General features: G+C 42.5%; 1 protein-coding gene across 9 annotated transcripts in view; it reads left to right on the top strand.

Moving 5' to 3' along the window:
- IL1RL2 (interleukin 1 receptor like 2) overlaps positions 1-14,735 on the top strand; it is a 42,749-nt gene that overhangs the window by 20,512 nt on the left and 7,502 nt on the right. For 7 of the 9 annotated variants that reach the window (XM_019826983.3, XM_019826979.3, XM_019826978.3 and 4 more), the window contains 3 exons: positions 3,196-3,325; positions 4,324-4,460; positions 6,229-6,372. In XM_019826983.3, coding sequence (XP_019682542.1) covers positions 3,196-3,325; positions 4,324-4,460; positions 6,229-6,372 — 411 coding nt within the window. Of the gene's footprint in view, positions 1-3,195; positions 3,326-4,323; positions 4,461-6,228; positions 6,373-6,463; positions 7,012-11,297; positions 11,849-14,735 lie in introns of those variants that run through there. The other 2 variants (XM_019826984.3, XM_019826982.3) reach the window with 2 other exon arrangements.

Genomic DNA, 14,735 nt, shown 5'->3' with positions numbered 1-14,735 from the left:
GGAAAATGATATAGGATATAAACACTAACCAAAGTGATGTTGGTATAATTATACTAATATCAAAGTAGATACGAAGGCAGAATGCATTATTAGAGATAAACAGGGATACTTCATAATGATTGGAAGTTCATTTTTGAACCTATTAGATACATAATAACATGGCCTTAAAGGTGTTTGTGTGTGTGTGTGTGTGTGTGTGTGTGTACATACAGAAAGAGAGAAAGTTCAGGATTACAGGGAGAAATTGACCAATTTACAGTAATAATGGAATAATAATGGGATAATACCAGCCACGGTTTTCACAATAGCTGATAGAACAGGCAAACAGAACACCCTATCATGACAAACAAAATGTGTCCAACGAATGGCCTGATGCTTATATTACAGAGCCCTGTGCCCAGCTACTACAGATTACACATTCTTTCTAAGCACAATGAAATGTTTGATAAAATAGACCATATATTGGGCTATAACAACAGATTGAAACCATTGCAACTATATATTGTCAGAAGTTAGAAATAAGTAATAAAAAGACAATTAGAATAAACGTATCAAATCAAATAAACAATCAAATAAAAACAACTCCTCTCAATAGCTCATGGATAAAAATAGAAATGAGAAAATTATTTGACAGTGAATACTAATGAAAAGATTACAGTGAGGTTGATGAGATACAAAGATTTGATCAAACACGCTTGTTAACCTGAGTTAGGAAAAGAAGATGGTTGCAATATCTATGAGCAGCACGCTCACCCCCGAAGACAGAAAAGGAGAAACAAAATAAATCCAACAGAAATGGAAGAGATCGGGGCACCTGGGTGGTTCAGTCGGTTAAGCGTCCAACTTCGACTCAGGTCATGATCTCGCAGTTTGTGAGTTTGAGCCCCGCATCAGGCTCTGTGCTGACCGCTCAGAGCCTGGAACCTGTTTCGGATTCTGTGTCTCCCTCCCTCTCTGCTCCTCCCCCACTCATACTCTGTCTCTCTCTCCCAAAAATAAACATTTTTTAAAAATTAAAAAAAAAGAAATGGAAGAGATGAGGTGAAAAGTAATAGCAGAAAATAGTGAAATAGTAAATGAACGTGCAGTTGAGTGATTAACAAAGAAAAAGTTGTTTTTTTTGAAAGTGGGATGTGATTGGTAGCCCCCTGGATGATTAAGAAATGAGGGAAGGGACAATCTGAAGGAAAAAGAGGCCATCACCATAGATCATATACACACGAAAAAGATCACAAAGGGATATCTGAACAACTTAGTGCCAATTTGAAAATCTAAAAAGAAATGGGCATTTTATATAAAAATCAGCACAGAGGATCTGGCACAAGATTTCAGAATAGGATTAAGACTATAAATTTAAAAATCTTGCTACAAACAAAATTCTGTATCTAGTTGGCTTTTCCCGTGAGCTCTACAAAGCAGTAAAGACATTTAGCAAATTTGAACAAAATGTTTCACAGAGCAGAAAAAGAGGAAACAGTCATTAACTCATTATACTAGGTCAGGAAACTCTTAACCCTCAAACCCAAAACAAACGTTGTTACAAAGCAAACTTCAGGCCAATCTCATTCATCAACACAGATGAAACACTCTAAGCACATTTTTAGCAAATTTATTTTAACAGCATACATAAAGAATGTTACCTTGTGGCCTAAGTTGGGTTTACATGAAACAATGCCAAGCTGCTTCCTATTAGGTAATTCATTCTTTTATTTTGCATTAACAAACCAAAGGAGAAAAAATAATATATTCACCTCATAGACACCAAAAACCATGAACACCTAAACTAGAAATTTTTTTTAAATTTTGTAAATACTTATTTTTTTTTGAGACAGAGAGACAGAGCATGAATAGGGGGAGGGTCAGAGAGACAGGGAGACACAGAATCCAAAGCAGGCTCCAGGCTCTGAACTGTCAGCACAGAGCCCGATGCGGGGCTCAAACTCATGGACCGTGAAATCATGACCTGAGCTGAAGTCGGACGCTTAACCGACTGACCCACCCAGGTGCCCCAGAATTTTTTTTTTTTAAACTTCCTTTAAAACTAAGAATGTAAGGGAACATCCTTAATCTGATTTTTAAAAATCTATCTTTAGAAACCTGTAGAAGAAATAACACACTCAAGACTGAACTCTTAAACCCATTTCCTTGGTTTTGAGGGAGAGCCAAAATCTCAATAGAGTTTCATTTTTTGCTGAATCTGTTTATAATGTTGGTAGGGAAATGTAAAGACTGACTAATAGTTAAGACACTCTTGTCCCAAGCAGGCTCCACTCCCAGCACAGAGCCAGATGTGGGGCTCAATCCCATGACCTTGGGATCATGACCTGAGCTGAAATCAAGAGTCAGACGCTCAACCGACTGAGCCACCCGGGCACCCCCCCATACTATTTTCTTGACGGGGTGAAGGTGGTATGGATATGCACTTTACATGTATATTCTATACTTTTTACTATACATGTGTTATAGTTGAGAATTTTTTTTTAAAAAAAACCTTAATTCCAGCTGGAATAAAGAAACATGAAGTAGACTATTTAGAAATAGAGTAACTTTTTATGTCGTGTAAATAGATGGAATTTATTAGGCTCATGGAACCAAACAAAAGAAAAATATAAAATAAATACATATAAAAATAAAATAAAAGTATAAAATTGTTAAATATAATTTGTGAACGTGTGTGGAGGCAGGATAGGGGTCACGATTGGTAAAGTATTTGGAAGATTTGGAACTAGAAAACCAGAGTTCATGTCTCATTTCTTTCTCTAATGTGTGACCTTGGGGGCAGGTCACTAATCTATCTGATCCTCAGTGTTCTCTCACCTGTAATATGGACCTTATAGCACCTCCTCTTTTTTTATTGGTATAGTTTTGAGGATATGAAGACTTAAGGAGACAATGTGTGTGAAATACTTTGTAAACTTTAAAGTTCTTTGCTAAGTTTCCTAAGACTAGAACTAGTATTTGTGTCCCTAATACTGTGGAAGACATTGGCCAGATATTCGGCTGTTTAAACACCCTGGAAGGCCACTTGTCCCCTATTATTTCTGTCCAAGGAGAGAATAAAGTAGATTAACGTTGACCTCCAAGGGGTATTTTTGGTAATCAAAACATATTCCAGGCTCAGAAGCAAGAGGTTTTGTTTAGCTGATCATTTTTTATAGACTTTCCATGTAATATTTATGAATTTGTTTTTTACAGGCACTACTCTTACTGTAGACTGCAATATAACAGACACAAGGGATAATACAAATCTCCGATCCTGGAGAGTCAATGACACCTTGGTGGATGATTACTACAATGAATCCAAACGAATCAGAGAAGGATTTGAGTAGGTGTTGTGTTTTTCTGACTTCCCTAAAAGTTGGCAAGAATTTCTTTAAATTATTTTGGGGGCGCCTGGGTGGCTCAGTTGGTTGAACGCTGACTTTGGCTCACGTCATGATCTCGCAGTCCGTAGGTTCGAGCCCCATGTCAGGTTCTGTGCTGACAGCTCAGAGCCTGGAGCCTGCTTCAGATTCTTTGTCTCCCTCCTCTCTCTGCCCCTCCCCCACTCATGCTGTCTCTCTCTCTTTCTCTCCTCTCTCAAAAATAAAATAAACATGAAGTGTTTTGATGCTAGTACTACTTTTTTTAGATGCTTCTCACTGATCCCTCATTACTCCTTTTGGCTTTGTCTCTCAAAGATCTTGCCAGTGCTATGCACAGCCAAACCTTCTTGAATCAGGGGGGTGTGAGGTGTTCATGTGTTCAATCCTGGTTACACTCTAGTCAGACACATGAGGCAAAACATCAAGTATGGCCTTCATGCAACAAGATCAATTTCTCCCAACTTAAAACCAGCCTCATTCCTGGTTAGTTATATCATGAGCTATAGACCTTCTAGGCTTCAGTAGCAAAACAGGCAGCAACACGGGGACTCTTAGGGGAGATAGGACTTAATCATTAGCTAATTGAGTGGTATAAACCCAATTTGTGATTGTTTAAATTGGGTGGTATAAATCAAGACTACTGAAGGCAGAGGGCAGGAGAAATTGTGTTGAACCCTGCAGCGTTGATAAGTTAGGATAAGTGGAGAGGACCAGGCCAAGGCTCTGGAGGGCTGACGATACTATCTGTAATTAACAGAGCCACACTGCCTTGTCACCTTCCAGAAGAAAATGAAAAATTTCCACACACCTCACTGAGCCACTCCGTGAGGCCTTCTTAGGGTAACAGGATGGCCCAAAGTGTTCTCTGGGAGAGACTTTTATTCTCTAGACTGAAGATGGTACAGTAGGTTGGGTAAATACGACTCATGTATAACTGGGTGGTTCTTTTCTTTTACAGATCTCACATTTCTTTTCAGAAACATATTTTTTACACAGTGAACATAACCTTCTCAGAAGTGAAAATGGAAGATTATGGCCATCCTTTCATTTGCCATGCTGGAGTGTCGGCAGCGTACTTTATTTTAAAACTCCCAGGTAGTTGTTCGGTGGGGTACATGCTGTTTGGAGGGCTCAAAACAATGACAAGGAGACACATATGAAAACAGCATGGCATTAAGCACTTGGCATGAGGCAGCAGAGTGATAGCCAGTAGAAGAACTCAGCATTCATTTCCTGTTTGGAAATGTGATGGCTTTAAACTCATTTCCAGAGCAGAGAATATCAACACTCCTGAAGGCGATGAATGACCAACTCAAGAATTTCTGGCCATCACTCCTGTCTACTTACCAGGGGCTTTATGAATCTCATAAATATTGCACGACATGGTCTTCTTATCATGACTATTACAGTATCAAGATCCGTGAAGTCTATACATTACAGGTTCCCAGACATGGGTCCTCCTAAAGGGAGGGGTGGCGTTGTTGTTCCAAGAGTTGGGGAAGGACAAAGAGAAGTGGAGGATGGATGGGAAGGGCGTATCTATCTAACAGAAGCTGGAGGTTCAAACAGATGGTCAGGATGAGATTGGGCACCAGCGTGCAGAGCAGATCCACTTGGTTGTGCTGGGATTTAATCAATGGGCTGCTATTTCTGTTGACCCAGAATGTGTTTTAGTCACGATGCTTTGTTCTGCCATTTATTTAAAGACATGCAGTGGTGCATGGAGATGTCTTCCACCTCAGACTGTTTGCAGTATGGTGTGACTTAGGGCAGGTCGTGATAAGATCTTTAAGGAGTATTTAAAAAAAGGAATGTGCTCTGTGAGTTCAAAGAAAAGAGAACCCCCCCTATACCTACCCCCCCCCCGGCCAGGCCATCCCCCCCCACACACACACACACCTTCTAGTGGGGACTAGAGCATCAGGAAGGGGCTGATGAAGGAAGTGGTGTATGCGGTGAGTTCTAAGAATGGAGAGACTTTCTCTTCCTCTGTCCTCTTCCACTTTTCGAATTCTCTCCTTCCTAGAGCCTCCTTCCTTCTGTGGCAGCACTGATTTGGGCTGTGGTAAGGGAGAAGGCTGTGTTCCTCTTCTCGGTGGTGGTGGTGGTGGTGGTGGTGGCAGCGGTGATGTGGGAGCATGTCTTTAGGGACTTGACATTCCAGAGGAACTGGTTCTGCTTCTTGGTCATCTCCCACCCACTGCTTTTGCCATAATTGCTCCGCAGTGGTGTTCACAAGCAGAGCAGGGGTAGACGCCCTTTCTGAGATCGTGCCTTGCAGGCAGGCCCCCAGCCCAGACCTTGCCGGTACAAAGGGGGCAGTCTGGCTCTTTGCCAGCCTTATGGAGACAACAGAGTTGGCTTTCAGGGGAGGCTGTTGACGGCGCTTTGTGACAGACATCCTGCTGCTCAATTTTTGGTGCCTGTGGAAGCAGTTATAACAGGAATAATCAGGAATGTGCAAGAGAACCACCAGGTCTTCCAATACACACGCTTAGGCTCTACCTCTGGAGAGTCTAGTGTTGGCTAAGTAAGACCTGGTTGTGTGTGTTTTGGGAGCAGTTCTCATGCATAGGAACCATGCCGTATCCACCATCAGAAGCGAGAGTTCTGCAGGATTTCCTTCCCCAGGTTCCCAAGAGCACATTTGCTTCCTGAAATTCATGGTCCACGCTAGATTATTCTACTCCCATATACCTGTTATTTAACTGTAAAAAAAATATTTAAGCAGTATCCTCATTGACCTCTCACACATTTCCATTTGGTATTTGTAATGTGATCTGTATAAGTAAAGTGTATAATTGAGCCTTTGTATTATGATTATTATCTGATTATTTATGTATTTATTTGCTGTCGTTTGTAGCCCCGGATGTTCAAGCTTACTTGATAGGAGGGCTTGTCACCCTGATAGGCGCAGCAGTGTCTGTCACATACATCTACAACATTTTTAAGATTGACATTGTACTCTGGTATCGAAGTGCCTTCCTTTCTACTGAGATCGAAGAAGGTAAGTGTGGGTAACCAATGAAAAATGCCTCATACTTGGTTGTTGCTCATCCGTATACCCATTGTAAATATACTTTCACATATTTTACTAGCTTGCCTTTCATGTTGTTGGCAAATTGGAAGGAAGGAATCTTCCTGGAACTTCTCATGCTTCAGGGAAACAATTGGTCTGTGGTCACCAGCGTTGTTCAGTTAAATAAGGCTTGCAGGCTAGTGGTGACTGAGCAAACATTTGCAAAGCAACAGGAGCAAATCATCTTCCAGGTCCCACTGTGACCATTTTAGAGCCGTTCTCACATCTTCTGGTGTTTCCAAAAGAAGACAATTTCTCCTGGAGCGACAAAGGGCTCCCCATCTGCGATGCATCTTCAACATGGTCGGCACATGAACAGAATTTACATCATGAGGAGTGATGAGCTGCCTGCGGCTGGAGCTCATTCTAGGCCCTGTGCTTGGTACCTGAAAGATTTAAGAGTCAGAGGACTCTCAAGGCTGGAGAGAGACCTGAGTTTGCATTTGGCTCTCTACTTACTCCCGTGTGATCTTAGAAAGTATTTAAGGTTCTTCTCTCTCTGGACAATAGAATGGAAAGAAACATGAAGGAAGGAAGGAGAGAAGGGAGGAAGGAAAGAAAGAGAGAGGGAAGGGAGGAAGGAGGGAGGGAGGGAGGGAGGGAGAGAAAATGATCAGAGCCTGCCTCACAGAGTATGGTAGGAACAACTGAGTTCAAGTCCAGGAAAGCACTGAGCAAGGACCTGGGGCATAAGGGGCATCTTGTTGTCTGAAGGCCAAAGCCTTCAGCTGCCCCTGCCACTGGGTTTCAGTTTGGTCTGCGAAGAGTCTGTCCTGCCAGCACTACTCAACATACAAATGCTTGTGAGATCCTGAAACTCCGAGGAGAAGGCATTTCCCACCATCATGGGTTGTTTGGTTTTTTTTTTTAATAAAGTTTTTAAATTTATTTTGAGAAAGAGCTAGAGAGCGAGCAGGGGAGGGGCGGAGAGAGGGAGACATAGAATCTGAAGGTCCCAGGCTCTGAGGTGTCAGCACAGAGTCTGACGTGGGACTTGAGCTCACGAGCTGAAGTTGGATGCTCGACCGACTGAGCCACCCAGGCACCCCTGCATTCTCTTTTGGTGGCACAGCTCAGTCGCGGAAACCTGACTCTGTGTGTCCAGCGCAGCCTGAAGCGCCTCTAGGTTGCGTACAGTCAGCTGAACGTGTGGTTTCTCTTTGGGGCCGCAGTCCCTGCAGAGTCTCCCTGTTGGCCGCGCTCCTGCCTGCCTGTGGACATCACCACTTGTCTTTTCTGACACCCACACAAGAGTGGTCCAGCTGCCCTCTGTTTACTGCCTGACAGGGAACTGCAGAGACTTCAGTGGTGTTTCCAGATCTCTGGCCCTGGTGTGTGGCTCACTCCCGGACTCACTGGGACTCCCAGGAGTCTGAGAACTGAGGGCCTGTGCAGCTGTCGGCTGGTGAGGTGGAGTTTAGCAGGAAGAGATAAAAGGAATAGTGACTCACCCAGAGCGGGGGGAGCTGAGCAGATGACAGACTCAGGGAGCCCCACCCTCTGCTGGGAGCAGGCTACAGCCCAAATTCGGGCTGAGAATTTGGACATCGGGGCTCATAGTCAAGCCAGGGTTCTATTTTTTTTCTTAATTCCGAGGAGTACTTGCGTACTTTATGATTAATCTCTACAGCTCCGTCTATGAGAACTACCCCTGTAATTCCTCTCTGAGTGTTGGCTTTGACAACGAGTTAGCGATGAGACTTACGATTTGTCCCAGATGTTATTTCCAAGTATTGTATCCCTTAGGGATATTTCCTGAGTTATTTGGGAACTGTGGAGTAATGGGGGGCAAATACAAATGAGGAAATAGATGAAATGTGTCTTTCTTATGATAAGTTATTTACTCCAATGCGATTAGTTACGCTTTATAACATGAGTAATAGTTAGGTGTGTATAACTCAGTTTTATTGAGTCATCGACAGCCCTAATATCCATGAGTTCTGTATGTTCTCTATTAAATTAGAGGAGTTACTTTAAAAATTTTCCTTCCAGGCTGTGCAAGTGTAAGGATATAAGAGGGATCTTACACATCTCCTAGAGAGATTTGTGTATGCCTCACCTGCTTCCAAATAGGTTTGTGGAGAATACAACAATGAAAAACAAACAAAGCAGGTACAGTGAACAAACAGAGGGTAGAACGATAAAATAAAGCTTGGGGGTAGAATTAATGACAAATCTTGGACACTTTTTAAAGATGAGCTTGCTTTAGAAGTAAAGGCAAAGCAATGACAAGATTCATTGTGTGCTTCTCACAAACACCCTTCAGTTGCTCGTGACAGCACATGGCTTTGTCTGGGACAATTTTCCAAGGAAAAGTTTTTGTAGGGAGGCCTTATTTTTCAAGGGTGTAATATAATGAAGCTTGTCTGCAACAGCCTTCCCATGGTAAATGTAATAGCATGCTTAATGTGGCTTTTCTTCTAGTGTCTTCCATGTTAAGGCTAAAATGCCAAACCTCATGCAATTTAGTGAAAACGCCTGAAGGCCAGATGGATTCTATCTGATTTCTCCATTGGTCCAGTTTGATCAGGTTGGAGATTTAGCAATAATATAAGAAAAGAAAGTAAGGGCTTGAATAATCTTTAAGTGATCTGTCATAAATATTAATTTATGCAAACAAACTTTGTATTTTTTGCCGAGAGCCAATAAAGCCATATGCAGATGCTTTAACATCGAAAGTAGGGCTGAACCTCCTCAGGAAATTAAAAAAGTGTGGCCAGAATCTTCATGAACTGTTACCCCACCACTATATAGAGGCAGGCTATGGGGGTATCTGCCAGCAGGCCATTTTCTCAAAAAACTTACCAGTAGGTCTACATTTCCACAATTTTTGAGTGAAATAGACAGTTGGGGGGAGTGTCCAACTCATCATTATCTATTGCCATTCATTGTCACTTTCCCAATTGCTGTTCCATTTACTATGGCTAGGAAGCAAATTGCCTCAAAACTTTGTGGCACAGGGCAGCCATTTGTATTGCTAATGGGTTCTGTGGGTCAGGATGTGAACAGACACAGTGGGGATGGCCTGTCCCAGCTCCATGATGTCTGGGGACCCAGCTGGAGGACTGGCAGTTGATTCTGGCCATCAGCTGGTGGCCTCGGTTTCTCTCTCAACAGCCTCTCCTTGTGGTCTCTCGGTGTGGGCTCCTGAAGCCCACAGGAGCCCACACAGCATGGTGATTGCCTTCCAACGGCTAGTGTTTCAAGAACAAGAGAGCCAGGAAAAGCCATATTTTCTCTTATGACTCAGACCCTAAATTTCTAGTATCAATTCTACCACATTCTATTTGCCAAGGCAGCTATAGAGTCCTAGCCAATTTTAAGGGAGTGGAAGTAGATTCCACCTCTTTGTGGGGGGTGTGGTCCGTTCTGAAAGAGCATGTGGAACTGGAAATACTGCTGGGGCTATTTTTGTAAAAAATGCTGTCTGACACACTTGCACGAGACTAATCAGGGAGAAACTTTGTGACGTTTCCTCCTCCCAGTTCTCATCTCAGCCACACCAGAGGGGCGGTGGGCTTGGGTTTGACTCAAAGCTGTGCACTTGGCAGCTGAAAGACTGGAGAAACAACGCGGCCTTGTCTGTCTCAGCTTCCTTACCTGCAACCTGAAGGTATAAACGTGATCTTTACTGTGACTGTGAGAGACACAACCGTGCAGTGCTGGCAGGCAGTCGGCTAAGACGGCCCTTCAAAACTGTAGGCGGATGTGAAGAGCAAAATGGCGTCAGCTTGGTTTTTTGCTGTATCGGGTCAATCAGTTACGAGTTGATCATTTGGAAGTGACAAGAGCCCACTACGTTTTGAGAACAAGTCATGAACATAAGCATGTCTACTCAAAGGCTTCGAAAGAGAAAAAAGATGACTGAAAAATTGGGAGCATTTTATATTTTGAGGTTTTAAAAGGTGTGAGTCCTTCACTGCCCAAGTCTCTTCTGTCCCGAAGTCTGCATGTTGCACAGCACAGAGCAGCTGTATGTTCACACTCCTCACATAAAAACACGGAATTGGAACGCTGTCAAAAGAGAGAATTCAGGGGGCGCCTGGGTGACTCGGTTAAGTGTCTTTGGCTCAGGTCATGATCTTGTGGTTCGTGCGTTTGAGCCCTGCATCGGCCTCTCCACTGTCAGCACAGAACCTGCTTCGGGTTCTCTGTCTCCCTCTCTGTCTGCTCTTCTCCCTTTCACACACACACTCTCTCTCAAAATAAATAAATAAACAAACATTAAAGAAAGAGGAGAGAGTTCACTTAACAAAGATAGTTTTTCATTTTGTTACTTTATTTTGTTTTATTTTATTTTATTTTATTTTATTTCATTTTATTGTTTGTATGAGAAGGAAGAAAGAGAAACAGCTTGAGGGAAGAGAGACACCGGTGGCAGGGGTTCCGACAGAGGTGGTGATGAACATGGATGTTCATTGTAGTTTCTAGACCAGGAAATACTGTATTCAGTGGGGAGGCTCTGTTATGTGGCAAAGAAAGTACCAAGCCAACCACCCCTTTACCATAAAAAGGATAAATATTATCATAGTTTTAAGTGAGAAGATTTAATTCCTTTCTAAAGTGTTTAAAAGCATAAAGCCTTTATGAAATCTTAAAAAAAAAATTCACATGTCCCCCAGCTTTAGAAAATCAAGTGTATGACATTAAATTTGATACAGAAAAATATCCACTTATGGAGTAGCGGTATAGACTAGTAACATTGAAGACATTGCACAAGGAGTTTTAGCTCAGTTGGTTTTTTGCCAACTCTAGACACAAATTAATCATCCCTTTGGCACGTGACTTATGACCCTGATATATTAAAAAGCAAAATCTGCTCATGATCTAAAACTTCTCTCTCTCCTACATAGATGTAACCTCCTTGAGCCTCTGCAAAATCAAGCCCCATGCAGATATTTGGCAGTGACTGATGGAGACCTCCTCTGTCCCATTTCTTGCTGCAGACACTGAAGATAGAATCACACCAAAAGAAGCCCCCATTTTCACACAGTTTCCTTTTATTACAGGGGGTAGAGAGACTGAGGAAGAGTGTGCCTGTGTGCACATGTGTGTATATTACCATTTTCCACAGGATGACCAGGAAGGGTAGGCAGAGACCAGAAGGTTGTCAGTGGTTGGGGTGAGAATTTATGGAAAATGAGAAAAGGCTACATGGAAACTCTAAAGTTCTGTGCACATTTTCACTACAGATCTTCCTTGATTTATGATGGGGGTTGCATCCCAATAAACCCATCATGAATTAAAAATATCATAAGCTGAAAATGCATTCAATGCACTTAACCTGCAGAACGTGATAGCTTAGCCCAGCCCACCTTAGACGTTCTCAGAACTCTTACATTAGCCTACAGTTGGGCAGAATCATCTAACACAACACCTATTTTATAATAAAGTATTGACTGTCTCATGTGATTGACTGGATATGGCCCTGAAAGTGGAAAACAGCAGGTGTATGGGTACCGCATGGTTGTCTGTATATGGATTGTTGACCCTCCAGATCACGTGGCTGACTGGGACCTGTGGCTTTTGGGTCTGCCCAGCATCAGAGAGAGGAGAGGAATACATATCACTAGTCTAGAAATGATCAAAATTCAAAATGTGAAGTATGGTTTCTCCTGAATGTGTATAGCTTTCAGACCATCATAAAGTCAAAAAACCATCAATCGAACCTAAGTTGGTGGACAGTCTTTAGACAAAAACTAAACGAATACAAAATTCTACCTTCTTTTGTTGGGCTTAGAGCCACCCCTCTTTTCAAGTCTATTCAATCCAACAAACTTCCATAAAAGAGGAATAGAAAGGGATGGCTCTCTCTTCAGTTCCTGTTAGGTTGGCTATGAATTTCTTAATAGCCCGAAGGTCAAAAATCACATTTTCTTTTTTTTTTTTTGAGTTTATTTTCATTTATTTTGAGAGAGACAGAGACAATGCGAATGGGGGAGGGGCCTTGAGAGAGAGAGAGGAGACAGAAAATCCCAAGCAGGCTCCGAGCTCCAGCGCCAGAGCCCGATGTGGGGCTCAAACTCAGGAAACCTCGAGATAATGACCTGAGCCGAAACCAAGAGTCGGATGCTTAATCGAATGAACCACCCAGGCACATTTTTCTAATCACATTTTTCTAATGAGATGGTCACTCAAGCCTTCTAGCATGCTAAAGCTTCTTACTTGTTCATATGACCCCTGAGTAGAGCATAAACATTCCCCTTCCATGCCCTTCTCAAACTCTCTCCTTGATCTCTTTACCCTCGCTACCAGCCCATTTTTTTCCTTAAGTCCGTTAATATCCAGGAGCTGCCCTACATCCTTTGTGAATTTTTCTCAAGAGCTCCAGGCCGTGGGGAAGTTTCTTTTCTTTCTGTTTCTCCAGTTCATGAGGCCATTTGTTATCTTGCAGTGCCTCGTGTTTCTATTTCCAAGCCTGTGAATGGTCTTTCCAGTTAGATGTGTCTTGTTCATCTGTACGCAGGTGAGCACAGTGACTGTTACATGTGGTTAGTTGCTCAATAAATGCTTGGCTCATCTTGGTGATGACAAAATGTGCTGTCGTGTTTGGCTTCTCAGTTTCACACAGGAAGTTCCTAGAGTCTGCTCAGAGGCTTGGTCTCTAGAGTGCTATGCGCAATTGCAGTGATGGAATTCACTAATGGGTCTGAATTGTGAGAGACTTGGTCGGTTTTGCCAGGTACAGTTACGAAAGTCCGCCATTGCACAGGACCCATGGAAACTCCTGCCTTCAGTTCTCATTTTTACCACAGGGAGTGGTGGACTTAGAGTCAAAGGAGTCAGGTTGCAATTGGGGCTGTGTCATCTTGGAGAAGTGATGCTTATGTAATGGTGAAAAGACCATCCTCCTCATAGATCGATGTCCATGGGGTAGGAAACTGAACTGTAATTGACAAATCACTGGAGGCTCAATATGGACAAATCTGAGACTTAAAATCTTCACAAGGACCTAGTCAGAGGGGTCAAAACCCACACTTTTGTGAGTGTTACCTCCTGGAAGCTTGACCTGGCTCTGACAGTAAATATCCTACCCCCAGAAGGGGAGGAGAAAAATCATTCTGAAATATCCTAGAGCACTCTGTTCTTATTAACAATGCCTGCCCTCAGGATAAACTAGTTAATGAAAGCCTTACCTGCTAGGGTGTTATCAGAGCCTAACTGACCTGTGCAGAGAGAAATACCCAACTCCAGCCCAATCTAGCCATCCTGCCCCACCTAAGTGGGGATAAAAAACTGAGCAATGCTTGTGAAGTTCATAATCCAGAGTCACTGAAGGACTGAGATCTAATCATAGGGACCATAGACTGCACACCTCACCACCCTGTTACTAAAGGATGTTTTTTTGTTTGTTTGTTTGTTTGTTTGTTTGTTTTTAGCACTTTCAAAAGAAAGTTTTGGCACATTCTATCCAGCTATCCGGAAAAAGTATGAGTCATATTAAAAGGCAAAAACACAATTCGAAGAGACAGCAAACATCAGAGCCAGATATGGCAGGAATGTTGGCATTATCAGACTGGGAATTTAAAATATTCCTGATTAGACTATAGATGCTGGCAAGGATGTGGAGAAATGGGAACCCTCTTGCACTGTTGGTGGGAATGCAAATTGGTGCAGCCACTCTAGAAAACAGTGTGGAGGTTCCTCAAAAAATTAAAACTAGACCTACCCTATGACCCAGCAATAGCACTGCTAGGAATTTACCCAAGGGACACAGGAGTACTGATGCATAGGGGCACTTGTACCCCATTGTTTATAGCAGCAATCTCTGCTGCTCTCAACAATACAGAGCAACTCTCAACAATAGCCAAATTATGGAAAGAGCCTAAATGTCCATCAACTGATGAATGGATAAAGAAATTATGTTTTATATACACAATGGAGTACTACGTGGCAATGAGAAAGAATGAAATATGGCCCTTTGTAGCAACATGGATGGAACTGGAGAGTGTGATGCTAAGTGAAATAAGCTATACAGAGAAAGACAGATACCATATAGTTTCACTCTTATGTGGATCCTGAGAAACTTAACAGAAACCCATGGGGGAGGGGAAGGACATAAAAAAGAGTTTAGAGAGGGAGAGAGCCAAAGCATAAGAGACTCTTAAAAACTGAGAACTGAGGGTTGATGAGGGGTGGGAGGGAGGGGAGGGTGGGTGATGGGTATTGAGGAGGGCACCTTTTGGGATGAGCACTGGGTGTTGTATGGAAACCAATTTGACAATAAACTTCATATATTGAAAAAAATAAAAATAAAAAAAAATAAAATATTCCTGATTAGTATGCCAAGG

Source organism: Felis catus, chromosome A3, assembly GCF_018350175.1.
Source record: "Felis catus isolate Fca126 chromosome A3, F.catus_Fca126_mat1.0, whole genome shotgun sequence".
NCBI classification, from domain to species: domain Eukaryota; kingdom Metazoa; phylum Chordata; class Mammalia; order Carnivora; family Felidae; genus Felis; species Felis catus.
The sequence above is the reverse complement of the archived record's forward strand: the minus strand, read 5'-3'. Positions and strand labels throughout refer to the sequence as shown.